Below are 12201 nucleotides of genomic sequence, written 5' to 3'. Positions count from 1 at the left end.
TCAGAGGAAAATAGTCGTAACTTCTCCAATCTATCTTCATAACTGAAGTTCCTCATCCCAGGAACCACTCTCGTGAATCCTTTCCGCACTCTCTCCAACGCCTTCACATCCTTCCTAAAGAGCGCCAACCAGCACTGGACACAATGCTCCAGCTGAGGCCGAACTAGTCACTTATACAAGTTCAACCTAACCTCCTTGCTCTTGTACTCCATGCCCCTATTAATAAAGCCTAAGATATGTATGCTTTATTAATCACGTTCTCAATCTGTCCTGCCACATTCAATGACTTATGTACATATACACAGAGGTCCCTCTTCTCCTGTAACCCCTTTAGAGTTGTAATCCCTATTTGATACTGTATCTCCATCCTCTTCCTACCAAAATGAATCATTTCACATTTCTCTGCATTGAACTTGTCTGCCCATTCCACCAACTTGTCTGTGTCCTTTTGAAGTTCTACACTCTCCTCACAGTTCACAAAGCTTCTGAGTTTTGTATCATCCACAAACTTTGAAACTGTGCCCTGGATACCAAGGTCTAGGTTATTTATATCAGGAAAAGGAGAACTCCACTACAAACCTTCCTCCAGTCTGACGAACATCCATTAACCACTACTCTCTGTTTCCTGCCACTCTGCCAATTCTGTATCCATGTTGTTACTGCCCTTTTTATCCCATAAACTATAACTTTGCTCATAAGTCTGTTGTATGGCACTGTTTCAAAAGCCTTTTGCAAGTCCATTACACCACATCAATAGCATTGCCCTCATCAACCCTCTCTGTTATGTCTTCAAAAAACTCCAGCAAATTAGTTAAACATGGTTTTCCCTTAAAAAAATCCATGCTGGCTTTCCCTAATTAACCTGTATTTGTCCATGTGACTATTAACTTTGTCCCGACATGTTGTTTCTAGAAGCTTCCCCATCACCGAGGTTAAACTGACTGGCCCATAGTTGCTGGGCTTATCTTTGCACTCTTTTTTGAACAAGGGTGTAACATTTGCAATTTTCCAGTCCTCCCTGAGTCTAAGGAAGACTGAAAAATTATGGCCAGTGCCTTTGTAATTTCCACTTTCACTTCCTTCAGTATCCTTGGGGGCATCTAACCTAGTCCCAGTGCCTTATCAACTTAAGTACATATCACCTGTCCAATACCTCCTCCTTTACAATTTTAAATCCTTCTAGTGTCTGAATTACCTCCTTTTTTTTACCATGGCCTGAGTAGCATCTTCTTTCTTGGTAAAGACAGATGCAAAGTCCTTCATCAACTCTATTCCTGCTTTTACCACCCTTTTCCAATTACACACCTATAGAAGGCTTTAGGATTCCATTTTATGTCAGCGGCTAGTTTCTTTACATACTCCCTTGTTGCTTCTCTTATTTGCTTCTTCACCTCGTCTCTGAACTTTCTATATTCAGCCTGGTTCTCAATTGTAGTTTCTACCTGACACCTGTCATAAGCACACTTTTTCTTCTTTACCTTAATTTCTTTCTCTTTTGTCATCCAGGTAGCTCTGGGATTTGTTTGCCCTACCTTTCCCTTTCAAGGGAATATACCTTGATTCTGCCCAAATAATCTCTTTTTTGAAGGTAGCCCATTGATCAACTACTGTTTTTTCCTGCCAACCTTTGACTCCAATTTATTTGACCCAGATTTGTTCTAATCCCAATGAGGTTGGCTTTCCTCCCATTAATTTTTCTTACTCTGGATTGTTCTTTGTCTTTTTCCATAGTCAGCCTAAACCTTATGATACAATGATCACTGTCCCCTGAATGTTCTCCTACCGACACTTGATCCACTTGGCCCACCTCATTCCCAAGAACCAGGTCCAACTCCTTTCCCATTGGACTGGAAAAATACTGCTGAAGAAAATTTTCCTGAACACACTCTTGGAACTCTTAAACCTCTCTTCCCATTACACTAATCCATATTTGGATAATTAAAATCCTCATTATAAGAACCCTATAATTTTTGCACCTCTGTAATTTTGTTATAACTTTATTCCTCAACATTCTTCCCACTAGTTGGTGGCCTATAGAGTACACCAAACAATGTATTTGCACTTTTTTGTTCCTTAGCTCTAGCCAAATAGATTCTGTCACTGACCCCTCTAGGTCATCCTCTTTCTCTGGCACAGCAAAGCTCTCCTTAATCAATACCGCCACCCCTTCTCCCTTTCTTTCTTTCACATATTTTCTGAACATCTTGTATGCATATTTAACACCCAGTCCTGCCCTTCTTTGAGCCAGGTCTCTGTTATAGCCATAACATCATATTTCCACATGGCAATCTGCACCTGTAACTCGTCAATCTTATTTACCACACTCCATGCATTCACATACATGCCCAGTAATTCTGATTTAGACTATTATTTTCTCCTTTTCTCTGACCTCACCTATTAACTTACTATTCCCTACTCTAGTGCTAGCTATCTTTCCCAGTATTCTGTGCACGTTGATATTCCTCTCTAATATTATCTCCTGGTACCCACACCCCTGCCAGATTATCTTAAAACCACCCTAACAGCACTAGCAAAATGCCCCATGAGGAACTTAGTCCCTGCTCTGTTCAGGTGGAACCTGTCTTGTCTGTATGGGTTCCATCTACCCCAAAGGCAGTCCCAATGTTCCAAGAATCTAAAGCTCTCCTTCCTGCACCATCTTTCCAGCCACACACTCATCTGTCTTATCTTCCTATTTCTGTACATGGCACTGGGAGTAATCCAGAGATTACTACTTGCTAATTTTCTACCTAGTTCCCTAAATTCTGACTGCAGGACCACATCCCTCTTTCTACCTATGTCATTGGTGCCAATGTAGAACATGAATGTTGGCTGTTCACCCTCCCCCCTCAGGGTGCTCTGCAGCTGCTCAGTGACATCCTTGACCCTGGCACCAAGGAGGCAGCACACCATCCTGGATTCACGTCTGCGGCCACAGAAACACCCATCTGTTCCCCTAACGACTGAATCGCCGATTATTATTGCTCTTTCTGATTTCTTCATACCCACTTGCGCAGCTGAGCCACCCGTGGTGCTATGGACCTGGCTCTGGGTGCACTCCCCAGGTGAAACATCACTCTCATCAGTATTCAGAAGTAAGTACTGGCTGGAGAGTGGAATGCACTCAGGGGACTCCTGCACTCCCTGCCTGCTCCTTTTTGACTGTCTGGTGGTCACCCCTTCCCTCTTCTCATTGCATACTCTTAACTCTTACCAGGCAGCAGGCAGCTCCTTCCGTGTTGGAGGATTTCCTATTGGTCCTCCATTTTCGAGAGCCCGTCTAAAGGGAAAAAACAGTTCAAAATTGTCAAAAACCAGTACCATTGGCACCAGTACTATTGGGAGTTCCACGTTCAGGTATACAAGACCAGTTTGGCCAGTGCCAGTCATTTCCAAGTTTTACTGTTTCTTTCCTTATGTCATCTTAATTCGATGGTGAACAAGATCTCTGGGCACTCATTGGCCCGTCCAGTAAAAATCAATGTCAAGTGATTGCTCCTGGCTTGGTTCACGGTCAGGACCTGCTCGGACCTCGAGGTTGGGGTCCCAACCCAAAATGGAAAATCCTGCCTCCTCTGCCTTGTAAGGGTGCAATTTAACATCTTAACTTCTTATAAAACCTCAGGAGAAATAAGGAGCAGTTTTGCATCAAAACAGGCTGAAGTCCCTCAGGCTGCCCCTATGGATGTGACTGATGCCCAGGCCTGTGTGAGGCCCATCGCTAGGCCAGAGCTGCAGTTCATTACAGTCGGTGTGCGAATGTTTGAGTTTAATCTTATTCTCTGATCTGTTGCAGATTGACGGAGACTCTGTGGGATGAAATTCCCCCACCATTACCACCCAAGGTGAGCTGCACTTTCTACCCTCCAAATCTCTTAGGCAGCAGGATTGGAGGAACGAGAGTGGGATGGGAGAGGAGGGGGAGAAATCCAGATCTCAGCTTTTCATATGAAAATTAATTGAAAACTCCAACGTACAATGTCAGAAATAAGTGAAAAACTGCCTTAGCAGTTTAATTGTTAGAAGATTCTGGACTGTGTGGAGACTCCATAAAATATTCTAGATTCCCTGTTCATTCATTGATGAAACATCCAATAGTTAAAATTTAGCCAGCTTCAGGCTATTGAGATGAAGACGGTGGAGGGAGGCGGGGTGGGGGGGGGGGGGGGGGGTTGCCAGGCCTAATAACTTAGGCCTGATGGGCTGCCATCACTTTGTAAGGAGTGCTAAGGAACATGGGTAAAGTGCTGTCTCCATTGAGGCCTGAGGCAGAGAACATCCTGAACGGAGGGATGAGAAATTGCAGTTGGTATTAAACAGAGAGGACATAGGAACAGGGGGAAGCCATTCCTCCCCTTGAGCCTCTTCTGCCATCCAGATCATGACTGACCCGTACCTCAACTCCATCCACTCACCTTAGTTCCCTAACCCTTAATACTCTTACCCAACAAAATCTATCAATCTCAGTTTTGAAATTTTCAGTTGGTCTCTCAGCTTCAACAGCTTTTTTGGGTAGAGAATTCCAGATTTTCACTGTTCTTTGGGTGAAGAGAAGAAGTGCTTCCTGCCATCACCCCTAAATGGCCTGGCTCTGATTTTAAGATTATTTCCTCCTTGTTCTGGACTCCTCCAGTAATATTAATTGTTTCGTGTGACTAAAAGGAATGATCACCACTGGGTTTTCATTCCATTTCTTTGGATGTGAGGTTGGTATTCTGATTGTAAGGTGTCGCTTTGCCGCATGTCAGGAACATCTCAGGGTGTAGGCCCCTTTCTGTACTATTCTGCACCCATGGAGAAGTTTATAGAGCTGGACCATCTCTTCCAGGGCAACAGTCTAAGCCCGGTCTGCAATCATACATTCAAGACATCCAGAGCGAGAAACTGTCCATCACCAATGTAATCAGAGCACAGGTTGATTACTTTGCAAAGCAGTGCCCTCTATGGGAAGATCATAGTTACTGCGCAGCACCATACCGGATTGTGATCACATGACCCAGTACACTGCCCAATAAGAAAGACTCACATTTATAAAGTGCTTCAAACAGAGCTTTACAGCCAATGGGGCACTTTTGAAGTGTCATTACTGTTGTAATGTAGAAAGCATGGCAGCCAATGTGCGCACAGCAAGATCCCACAAACTGCAATGAGATAAATGACCGGATCGCCTGTGATTTTGGTTCTGGGATAAATACTGGGCATGACACCAGAAAGAATGCCCCCTGCTCTTCTTTGAAACAGTGCCAAGGCCTCTTTTACATCCAACAAAGAGGATAATCCAAAAGATGGCATCTCCCTTAGTGCCGGACCCTCTAAGTCTTACACTGGGAATGTCAGCTTAAATCATATGCTCAAGTCTCTGGAGTGAGACTTGGAACCCATGACTTTTTGACTCAGAGATGAGAATACCACACCAACTGAAACACACAATACAGACATTACCTACCCATGGGCTACTTTGGGAAAATTGATTCCAGTGGTTTGAAGGGGGCTTATTTACCAGGTTAGTCAATTTCCAATCTCCCTTACGGTCCTGACCCCATTGCTGACACTCCTCCTGATGGGGTAGCAAGGTTTTGACTCGTAGCTGACCCCCGGTAAGTTGAAGCATTTTCCTCTTTCTGCCACGCACAGCCAAAGTTTCGGAGCAGCTCGGAGGACAGCATTCCCGAGGAGGAGAAGATGAAGACAGTGGACCAGCGCCCACGCTGCCAGTACCCGCCGACCACGCTGGTTCGGTGCTCCAGTGGCCCTTCGGCAGCCAAAGCCCCCAAACAACCCACGACTGGGAGCTCCAGGAGTCCCATCCATTCTGCCATCAACATCAGCAGCTCAGGTACTTTGAAAAAACTTCCGTTAAACCCACCAACAACATACATTAATATAGTGCCTTTAACACAGGGAAACAGTGCAAAGCGCTCCACAGGAGTGTAAATTCAGACAAAAACTGATAACAAGCAACATGAAGACATTGCAAATGAAAACAGAAATGGTGGAAATGCTCAGCAGGAGAGAGAAACCGAGTCAGATCGATGACCTTTCATCAGAACTGGAAAAGTTAAAGATATGGAAGGTTTTAAGCAATTGCAGAGGCAGGGAATGGGGCAGTTGGGGTGTGTGGGTGTTGGGGTGGAAGAACAAAAGGGAAGGTCTGTGATAGAACGGAAGACAGGATAGATTAAAAGACTAAAGGGATGATGGTGCAAGGCAAAAGGAGTTCGTAAAGGGACAAGTAAAGAAACAAAAGATGCATCCAGCAGAGGTGTAAACGGGAAAAGCAGAATCATCAACAGCAAGAGGTTGAGTTTAATGTTGAGTCTGGAAGGTTTTAAAGTGCTTAATCGGAAGATGAGGTGCTATTCCATTGAGTTTCATTGGAACAGTATAGGAGGCCAAGAACAGGGATGTCAGAGTGGAAGTGAGAGAACTAAATTGGAAAGTGACCAAAAGATGTTAGGTCAAGTGATCAAACACTTGTTCAAAGTATCAAGAAGCTCTTGAAGGAGGATAAAAGGGTGAAGAGAGGGAGAGGTGAGGGAATTCCAGAACTTGGGGCCACTAATAGTGAAGCCATGAAAATTGGGGTGAGAAAGAGGCCAGAATGGGAGGAGTGGAGGTATCTCAGAGGGTTATGGGGCTAGAGGTTACTGAGATAGGGAGGGGCGAGGCCATGGAGGGATTTGTAAACAAAAATGAGAATTTGAAAATCAAGTCGTTGCTTGACCAATGTATGCCAGCATTCGCAAGGGATAATGGATGATCGGGACTTGGTGTGAGTTAGGAGACAGGCAGAAGGATTTGGGTAAGCTGCCATTAATGGGGAGTAGACGATAGGTGGCTAGCCAGGGCACCATTGGAATAGTCAAGTCTAGAGCTAGCAAAAGCATGGATGAGGTTTTCAGCTGCAAGTGAGAGAAAACAGGGATAGAGTCAGGTGCTGTTACAGAGATGAAAGTAAGTTTTTGGGAGCCCTTCACATCTTCAGGATTTCCCAAAGTGCTTCATAGCCAACGAATTGCTCTGGAAGTGTTGACAATTATGTTATGCATAGCAAGATCTCAGAAATAGCAATGAGATAAATTACGAGATAATCTGTTTTAGTAATGTTGGCTGAGGGATAAATATTGACCAGGATATGGGGGAGAATTCCTCTAGAGTTCTTCTTTGATTAGTGCCATGGGATCTTTTACACCCACCTGAGAGACAGCACCTCCAACAATGCAGCACACCCTCAGTCCTGCACCGGAGTGAAAGCATAGATCTTGTGCTGAAGTCTCCACAGTGAGGCTTGAGCCCATGACTTTGTGATTCGGAGGTGAGAGTGAAAACTTCCATAACCCACAGAGGAATTCATTCCACCCTCCCTCCCCACCCACTCAGTGCCACCCCAGCTGAAATCTGGGGGGTGGAACATGGAACAAACTTTGTCTCTGTGTTGCTCCATCAGTGGCAGATTTATTCAGCCTAATCCTGAGCGACCTCCTGGGTTTCTGGATCTGGGAGGCACAGGTGTCATTTGTTTGATTTCTGCCTTGGCAGATCCCAGCCACTGGGCCAGTCACCTTGCCAAGGACACAGGAGGAACGCCGCCAGTACTACCGCGCAGGAAGGAGAAGAGAGAGAAACTGGTAAGTTCCATCTGTCATAGCACTTAAAGCACATTTGAGACAGAGCTATGCTGGCTGTCTCTGCGATCCATCACCAGTGACTCCTACTCCCCACTCCCTCAGCTAAGATTGTGCCCGAGTTACTGGGGCATCATATTAATATCAGCCATTCCACATAGCAGATTCTATTTAGAACCATTCATTCTCATTGGGAATAAGCAGTAGAGTCCTTCCAATTCTCTCCCCTTTTGGCTCCTATTCATACCTCAGCCAAATATCCATCCTTCGAGTGTGAGCCTGGGCAGTCAGTAGTTCCAGGCTATTTAACCATGGAGGGAACCAAAGTTGACTTCAACTCAGCCCAACCCAATGTCTAAGACTGGAAGGCAATTGGATTTCCCCTTTCGCCTCATCCCCCACCACCCCCACTTGGTAGTCCAGACAGTGCTAAGGTTACTGTCCAAGTGTCTTGAATTTTCTCTTTTGGCTTTTTATTCAAGGAGAGCCTTTGAAGCTCTTTGCAATGTTACTTCCCCAATGGAAATATTTCCCCAGGCATCTCCATGTCTGGGTATTTGGTGAGTTTCATGTGTGAGGACCTGCTCCTTTAAGAACTTCATTAGATCAAACAGTTGCTTGGTAGTACAGAATTTGAATATTGCTGAAAAGAGAGACATGTTGTTGAAGCTTTTCGTCTTGCACTCAGGGCAAATACAATACCAAATTTCAGATAATCACAACAATTTATACCACAGGGGAAAAGTGTGCTGACTGGTTGGCAAGTTAACTCAGACTGGTCAAAGCATTACCATAGAAAAGCAATGGAAAACTATAGGCTCTCCTAGCTCTTGAGTAATTCAAAAGAGGTGCATGGCTTGAACATATTCCTTTTGTTTTCAGAGAATGAGACCCTGCTTCTAGTTACAAGCTCAACTGTTTATCTTGAATCGGTTCTTAGCTTGGCTGTTAGTATAATCAGGATTGTTCAGCAAGTGCTGCCCAATTGCAGAATCACATCAAACAGTAGACATTTTGTTCAGCTGCAGTTCCCCCAGCTGTCTCCTGGTGGTACTGCTGCACCATTCGTGGTCACGTATGCCCTAAGCGCCACCAGCTGGAACTTGGTGGTACTGCAGGTTGGGGGGTCTATCAGCAAATCGCAAATTATAGAAATACAAGCTCTTCATTCTTTCCTAGTGCGAAGCTTGAATGTAGAACTAACTGACTCTGAGGTGAGTTCTACCGGCTTGAGCCAAGCTGGCACTGCCATTCATCCCTGGTTTGCTGGTTGGTCAAGATTGGGTGCTCCCGAGCTCAAAGCCTCAGATCTTTTTCCACAGTGAGACTTGGAGAGTGTGTGGCCAGTCAGTGAGATTCTTACTTTGCTGGACTGGCTCAGCAGTTTCCTCTCAGTATCATTCTTTTCAGAGGGGAATATAGAGTTGTGAAGGTGGGAGTTGGGGTGTGTTGCTGGCGGGAGGATGTCACTGTGTGGATGACATCAATGAGAATTCTTTCATCTCCCAGGTACCTCCTGATACTGACGTCCCCTCTGTCCAAAAAGTGCAGGTGAGTGACATCCAGAATCATTGCACCTGTAGACTGCTAGATAGGAGATTATGGGGGGGGGGGGGTAGGTGTGGACGACAGGAGAGTGAGAGGGAGGATCTCACTCCTGTGTAGAGGTGAATGGGGAAGGACTAGGAGAGACGGAGCATCACGTTCCTGTGTAGCTGTGTAGAGGGGCAGGGAGAGGTGAGGGTGTCAACCTTGTGTAAATGGGGAGGCAAAAGGGGAGGAGCAGAGAGCAGGAGGGTCTCATTCCCATCTCAGGGTGGAGGGGGATGGTGAGGGGTAGGGTCTCACTCCTGTATAGGGGCAGCAGGAGAGGGAGGGTCACACGGAAGGCGTAAGGGTTTGCCCTGTATAAGGAGGGGATGGGTCAGTGGTCTGTAGGTCTACCAGCCCTGTGAATGCTAGAATAGTTTGTGGGTTGATGGTGTTGAATCTGTGGATTGGACTCTCTCCCTGCAAAGGGCATTTGTGGAAGGTGCCTGTGGGCTTGGTAAACTCCTCCATTGGGCTGCAACGGTGGAATGTGCTTGTTTGACTCTGTCTCTGTGTGATGGGGTGTCTGTGTTTTAGGCCTGATGCATCAGGCTGAGTGAAATCAATGTGATTTCAACTGAAACACTGGCAACTGTTAGAATTCAATTAGCAATGTACAAATGTAATGAATGGAAAAAGCTTTGATCTGTCTAACCGGGGGGCGGGGTCCCCTGTTTGACTCTGGGATCATGCTACATTTATCCTGCATACTATAGGCAGATTACAGTTCTCTCTCTGGTTTGTATGGGAATGGTGATTGAATCCAAGTAGAATATTTAATCCACCCTCCCCTCCAAACAAATGTGCCATCCGTCTAATTGGCTCCTGTTGGCCTCTTATTAACTTCGAAATTGTTTGTTTCAGGTGGAAGTCCCATTAGTAAAAGTTTTTAATGGTTGTCCTCTGAAGATTAACAGTGTAACGTCATGGATACATCCCAAAACCAAAGGTAACTGCTCATTATTGCTCTATAAGCCAACATGTTACAGCAATGTTTGGAGTGATAGTGAGTTACAGACTAGGGTTACAGCATTACTGGGAGTGACAGCGAGTTACAGACTAGTGTTACAGCATTACTGGGAGTGACAGCGAGTTACAGACTAGTGTTATAGCATTACTGGGAGTGACAGCGAGTTACAGACTAGTGTTACAGCATTACTGGGAGTAACAGTGAGTTACAGACTAGTGTTACAGCATTGCTGGTAGCAACAGTGGGTTACAGACTAGTGTTACAGCATTGCTGGAAGCAACAGTGAGTTACAGACTAGTGTTACAGCATTGCTGGGAGTAACAGTGAGTTACAGACTAGTGTTACAGCAATGCTGGAAGCAACAGTGAGTTACAGACTAGTGTTACAGCAATGCTGGGAGTAACAGTGAGTTACAGACTAGTGTTACAGCATTGCTGGTAGCAACAGTGAGTTACAGACTAGTGTCACAGCAATGCTGGGAGCAACAGTGTGTTACAGACTAGTGTTACAGCATTGCTGGGAGTAACAGTGAGTTACAGACTAGTGTTACAGCAAGGCTGGAAGCAACAGTGAGTTACAGACTAGTGTTACAGCAATGCTGGGAGTAACAGTGAGTTACAGACTAGTGTTACAGCATTGCTGGTAGCAACAGTGAGTTACAGACTAGTGTTACAGCAATGCTGGAAGCAACAGTGAGTTACAGACTAGTGTTACAGCAATGCTGGAAGCAACAGTGAGTTACAGACTAGTGTTACAGCAATGCTGGAAGCAACAGTGAGTTACAGACTAGTGTTACAGCAATGCAGGGTGTAACAGTGAGTTACAGACTAGTGTTACAGCATTGCTGGGAGTAATGGTGTGTTACAGGCTAGTGTTACAGCAATACTGGAAGCAAGTGAGTTACAGACTAGTGTTACAGCATTGCTGGGATTAACAGTGAGTTAGACTGAATTAGCTGAAGTTGCAGAGTTCAGTGATGGCTGCAAGTCTCTGATTGATATTTGTTTTTCAGCCAAGCACCTGATATTGGGGTCAGACGAAGGGATTTATACCCTGAACCTAACTGAGCTGCAGGAAGCCATATTAGAACAGGTAAGGTCAGATCTGTATACTCACCGCCCTCACATATATGCATTTGTTGAACATACACACGCACATGCACATGCACACAGACACTAATGTGATCAATGCGCATGATTTTTCATTCACATGAATGTGTATGCACACAGGCGTCTGAATATTAACTGCATATTAAATGTTTGTGTATTACTCGTACATTTTACCTGCATGCTTTCAAACTTTGTGCATGTTACCAGTGAATATGTAAACCTTGAGTGTGTGGCATGTGTGTCTGTGTGGCCTGTGTACATGTACTTCCTTCTATGTATGTTTCCCATGTGTGTCAATGTTTAAATGAATATGTGCTGATAGATCTGTGTGCATTTTACTGTTGTACATGTTACCCATTGTGCCTATTATCCTTGTGCATTACCTGTGTCCATATGTCATTTGTATTTATGTATTACCTCTATTATCTATGTGTTACTTGTGTTTGTGTGTTATCTGTGTGCATTAGCTATGTCCGTGTGTTATCTGGCTGCATGTGCTATGTCCGTGAGTTACCTGTCTGCATGTGCTGTGTCTGTGTGTTATCTGTGTCCATGAGTTACCTGTGTGCATGTGCTAACTGTATCCACATGTTACTTGTTCCCATGTGTTATCTGTGCCCGGGTGATAACTGTATGCTTTGTTACTTGTCCATGAGCTACCTATACGTAAACGTACTTGAATTGGACTCTCGCTGTCACTTGAACCTTTGTTTCTTGTCTCTCAGTTGTTTCCAGGCCGCTGCACTTGGGTTTATGTCATCAGTAATGTATTAATCAGTATCTCAGGTAAGAATAATCTCGCATTGTTCATCAATTTAACTCAAACTAACATTACTAAAACTAACAAACTTAAATTTTGGGAAGAGTGAGTGGGAATATGAACTACAGTGCGGGTTGTGTTCACTCT

At 44.7% G+C, this 12201-nt stretch overlaps 1 protein-coding gene across 2 annotated transcripts in view; it reads left to right on the top strand.

Moving 5' to 3' along the window:
• The window catches only part of LOC121272609 (mitogen-activated protein kinase kinase kinase kinase 5-like), a 156051-nt gene that overhangs the window by 117680 nt on the left and 26170 nt on the right, over positions 1-12201 (top strand). For both annotated transcript variants that reach the window (XM_041179283.1, XM_041179282.1), the window contains exons 17-23: positions 3797-3845; positions 5635-5836; positions 7540-7628; positions 9135-9176; positions 10080-10164; positions 11198-11277; positions 12020-12080. In XM_041179283.1, the coding sequence (XP_041035217.1) occupies positions 3797-3845; positions 5635-5836; positions 7540-7628; positions 9135-9176; positions 10080-10164; positions 11198-11277; positions 12020-12080 (608 nt within the window). The remainder of the gene's footprint in view (positions 1-3796; positions 3846-5634; positions 5837-7539; positions 7629-9134; positions 9177-10079; positions 10165-11197; positions 11278-12019; positions 12081-12201) is intronic.

This window comes from Carcharodon carcharias, chromosome 34, assembly GCF_017639515.1.
Source record: "Carcharodon carcharias isolate sCarCar2 chromosome 34, sCarCar2.pri, whole genome shotgun sequence".
Classification (NCBI taxonomy): Eukaryota; Metazoa; Chordata; class Chondrichthyes; order Lamniformes; family Lamnidae; genus Carcharodon; species Carcharodon carcharias.
This window is presented reverse-complemented; position numbering and strand designations above follow the sequence as displayed.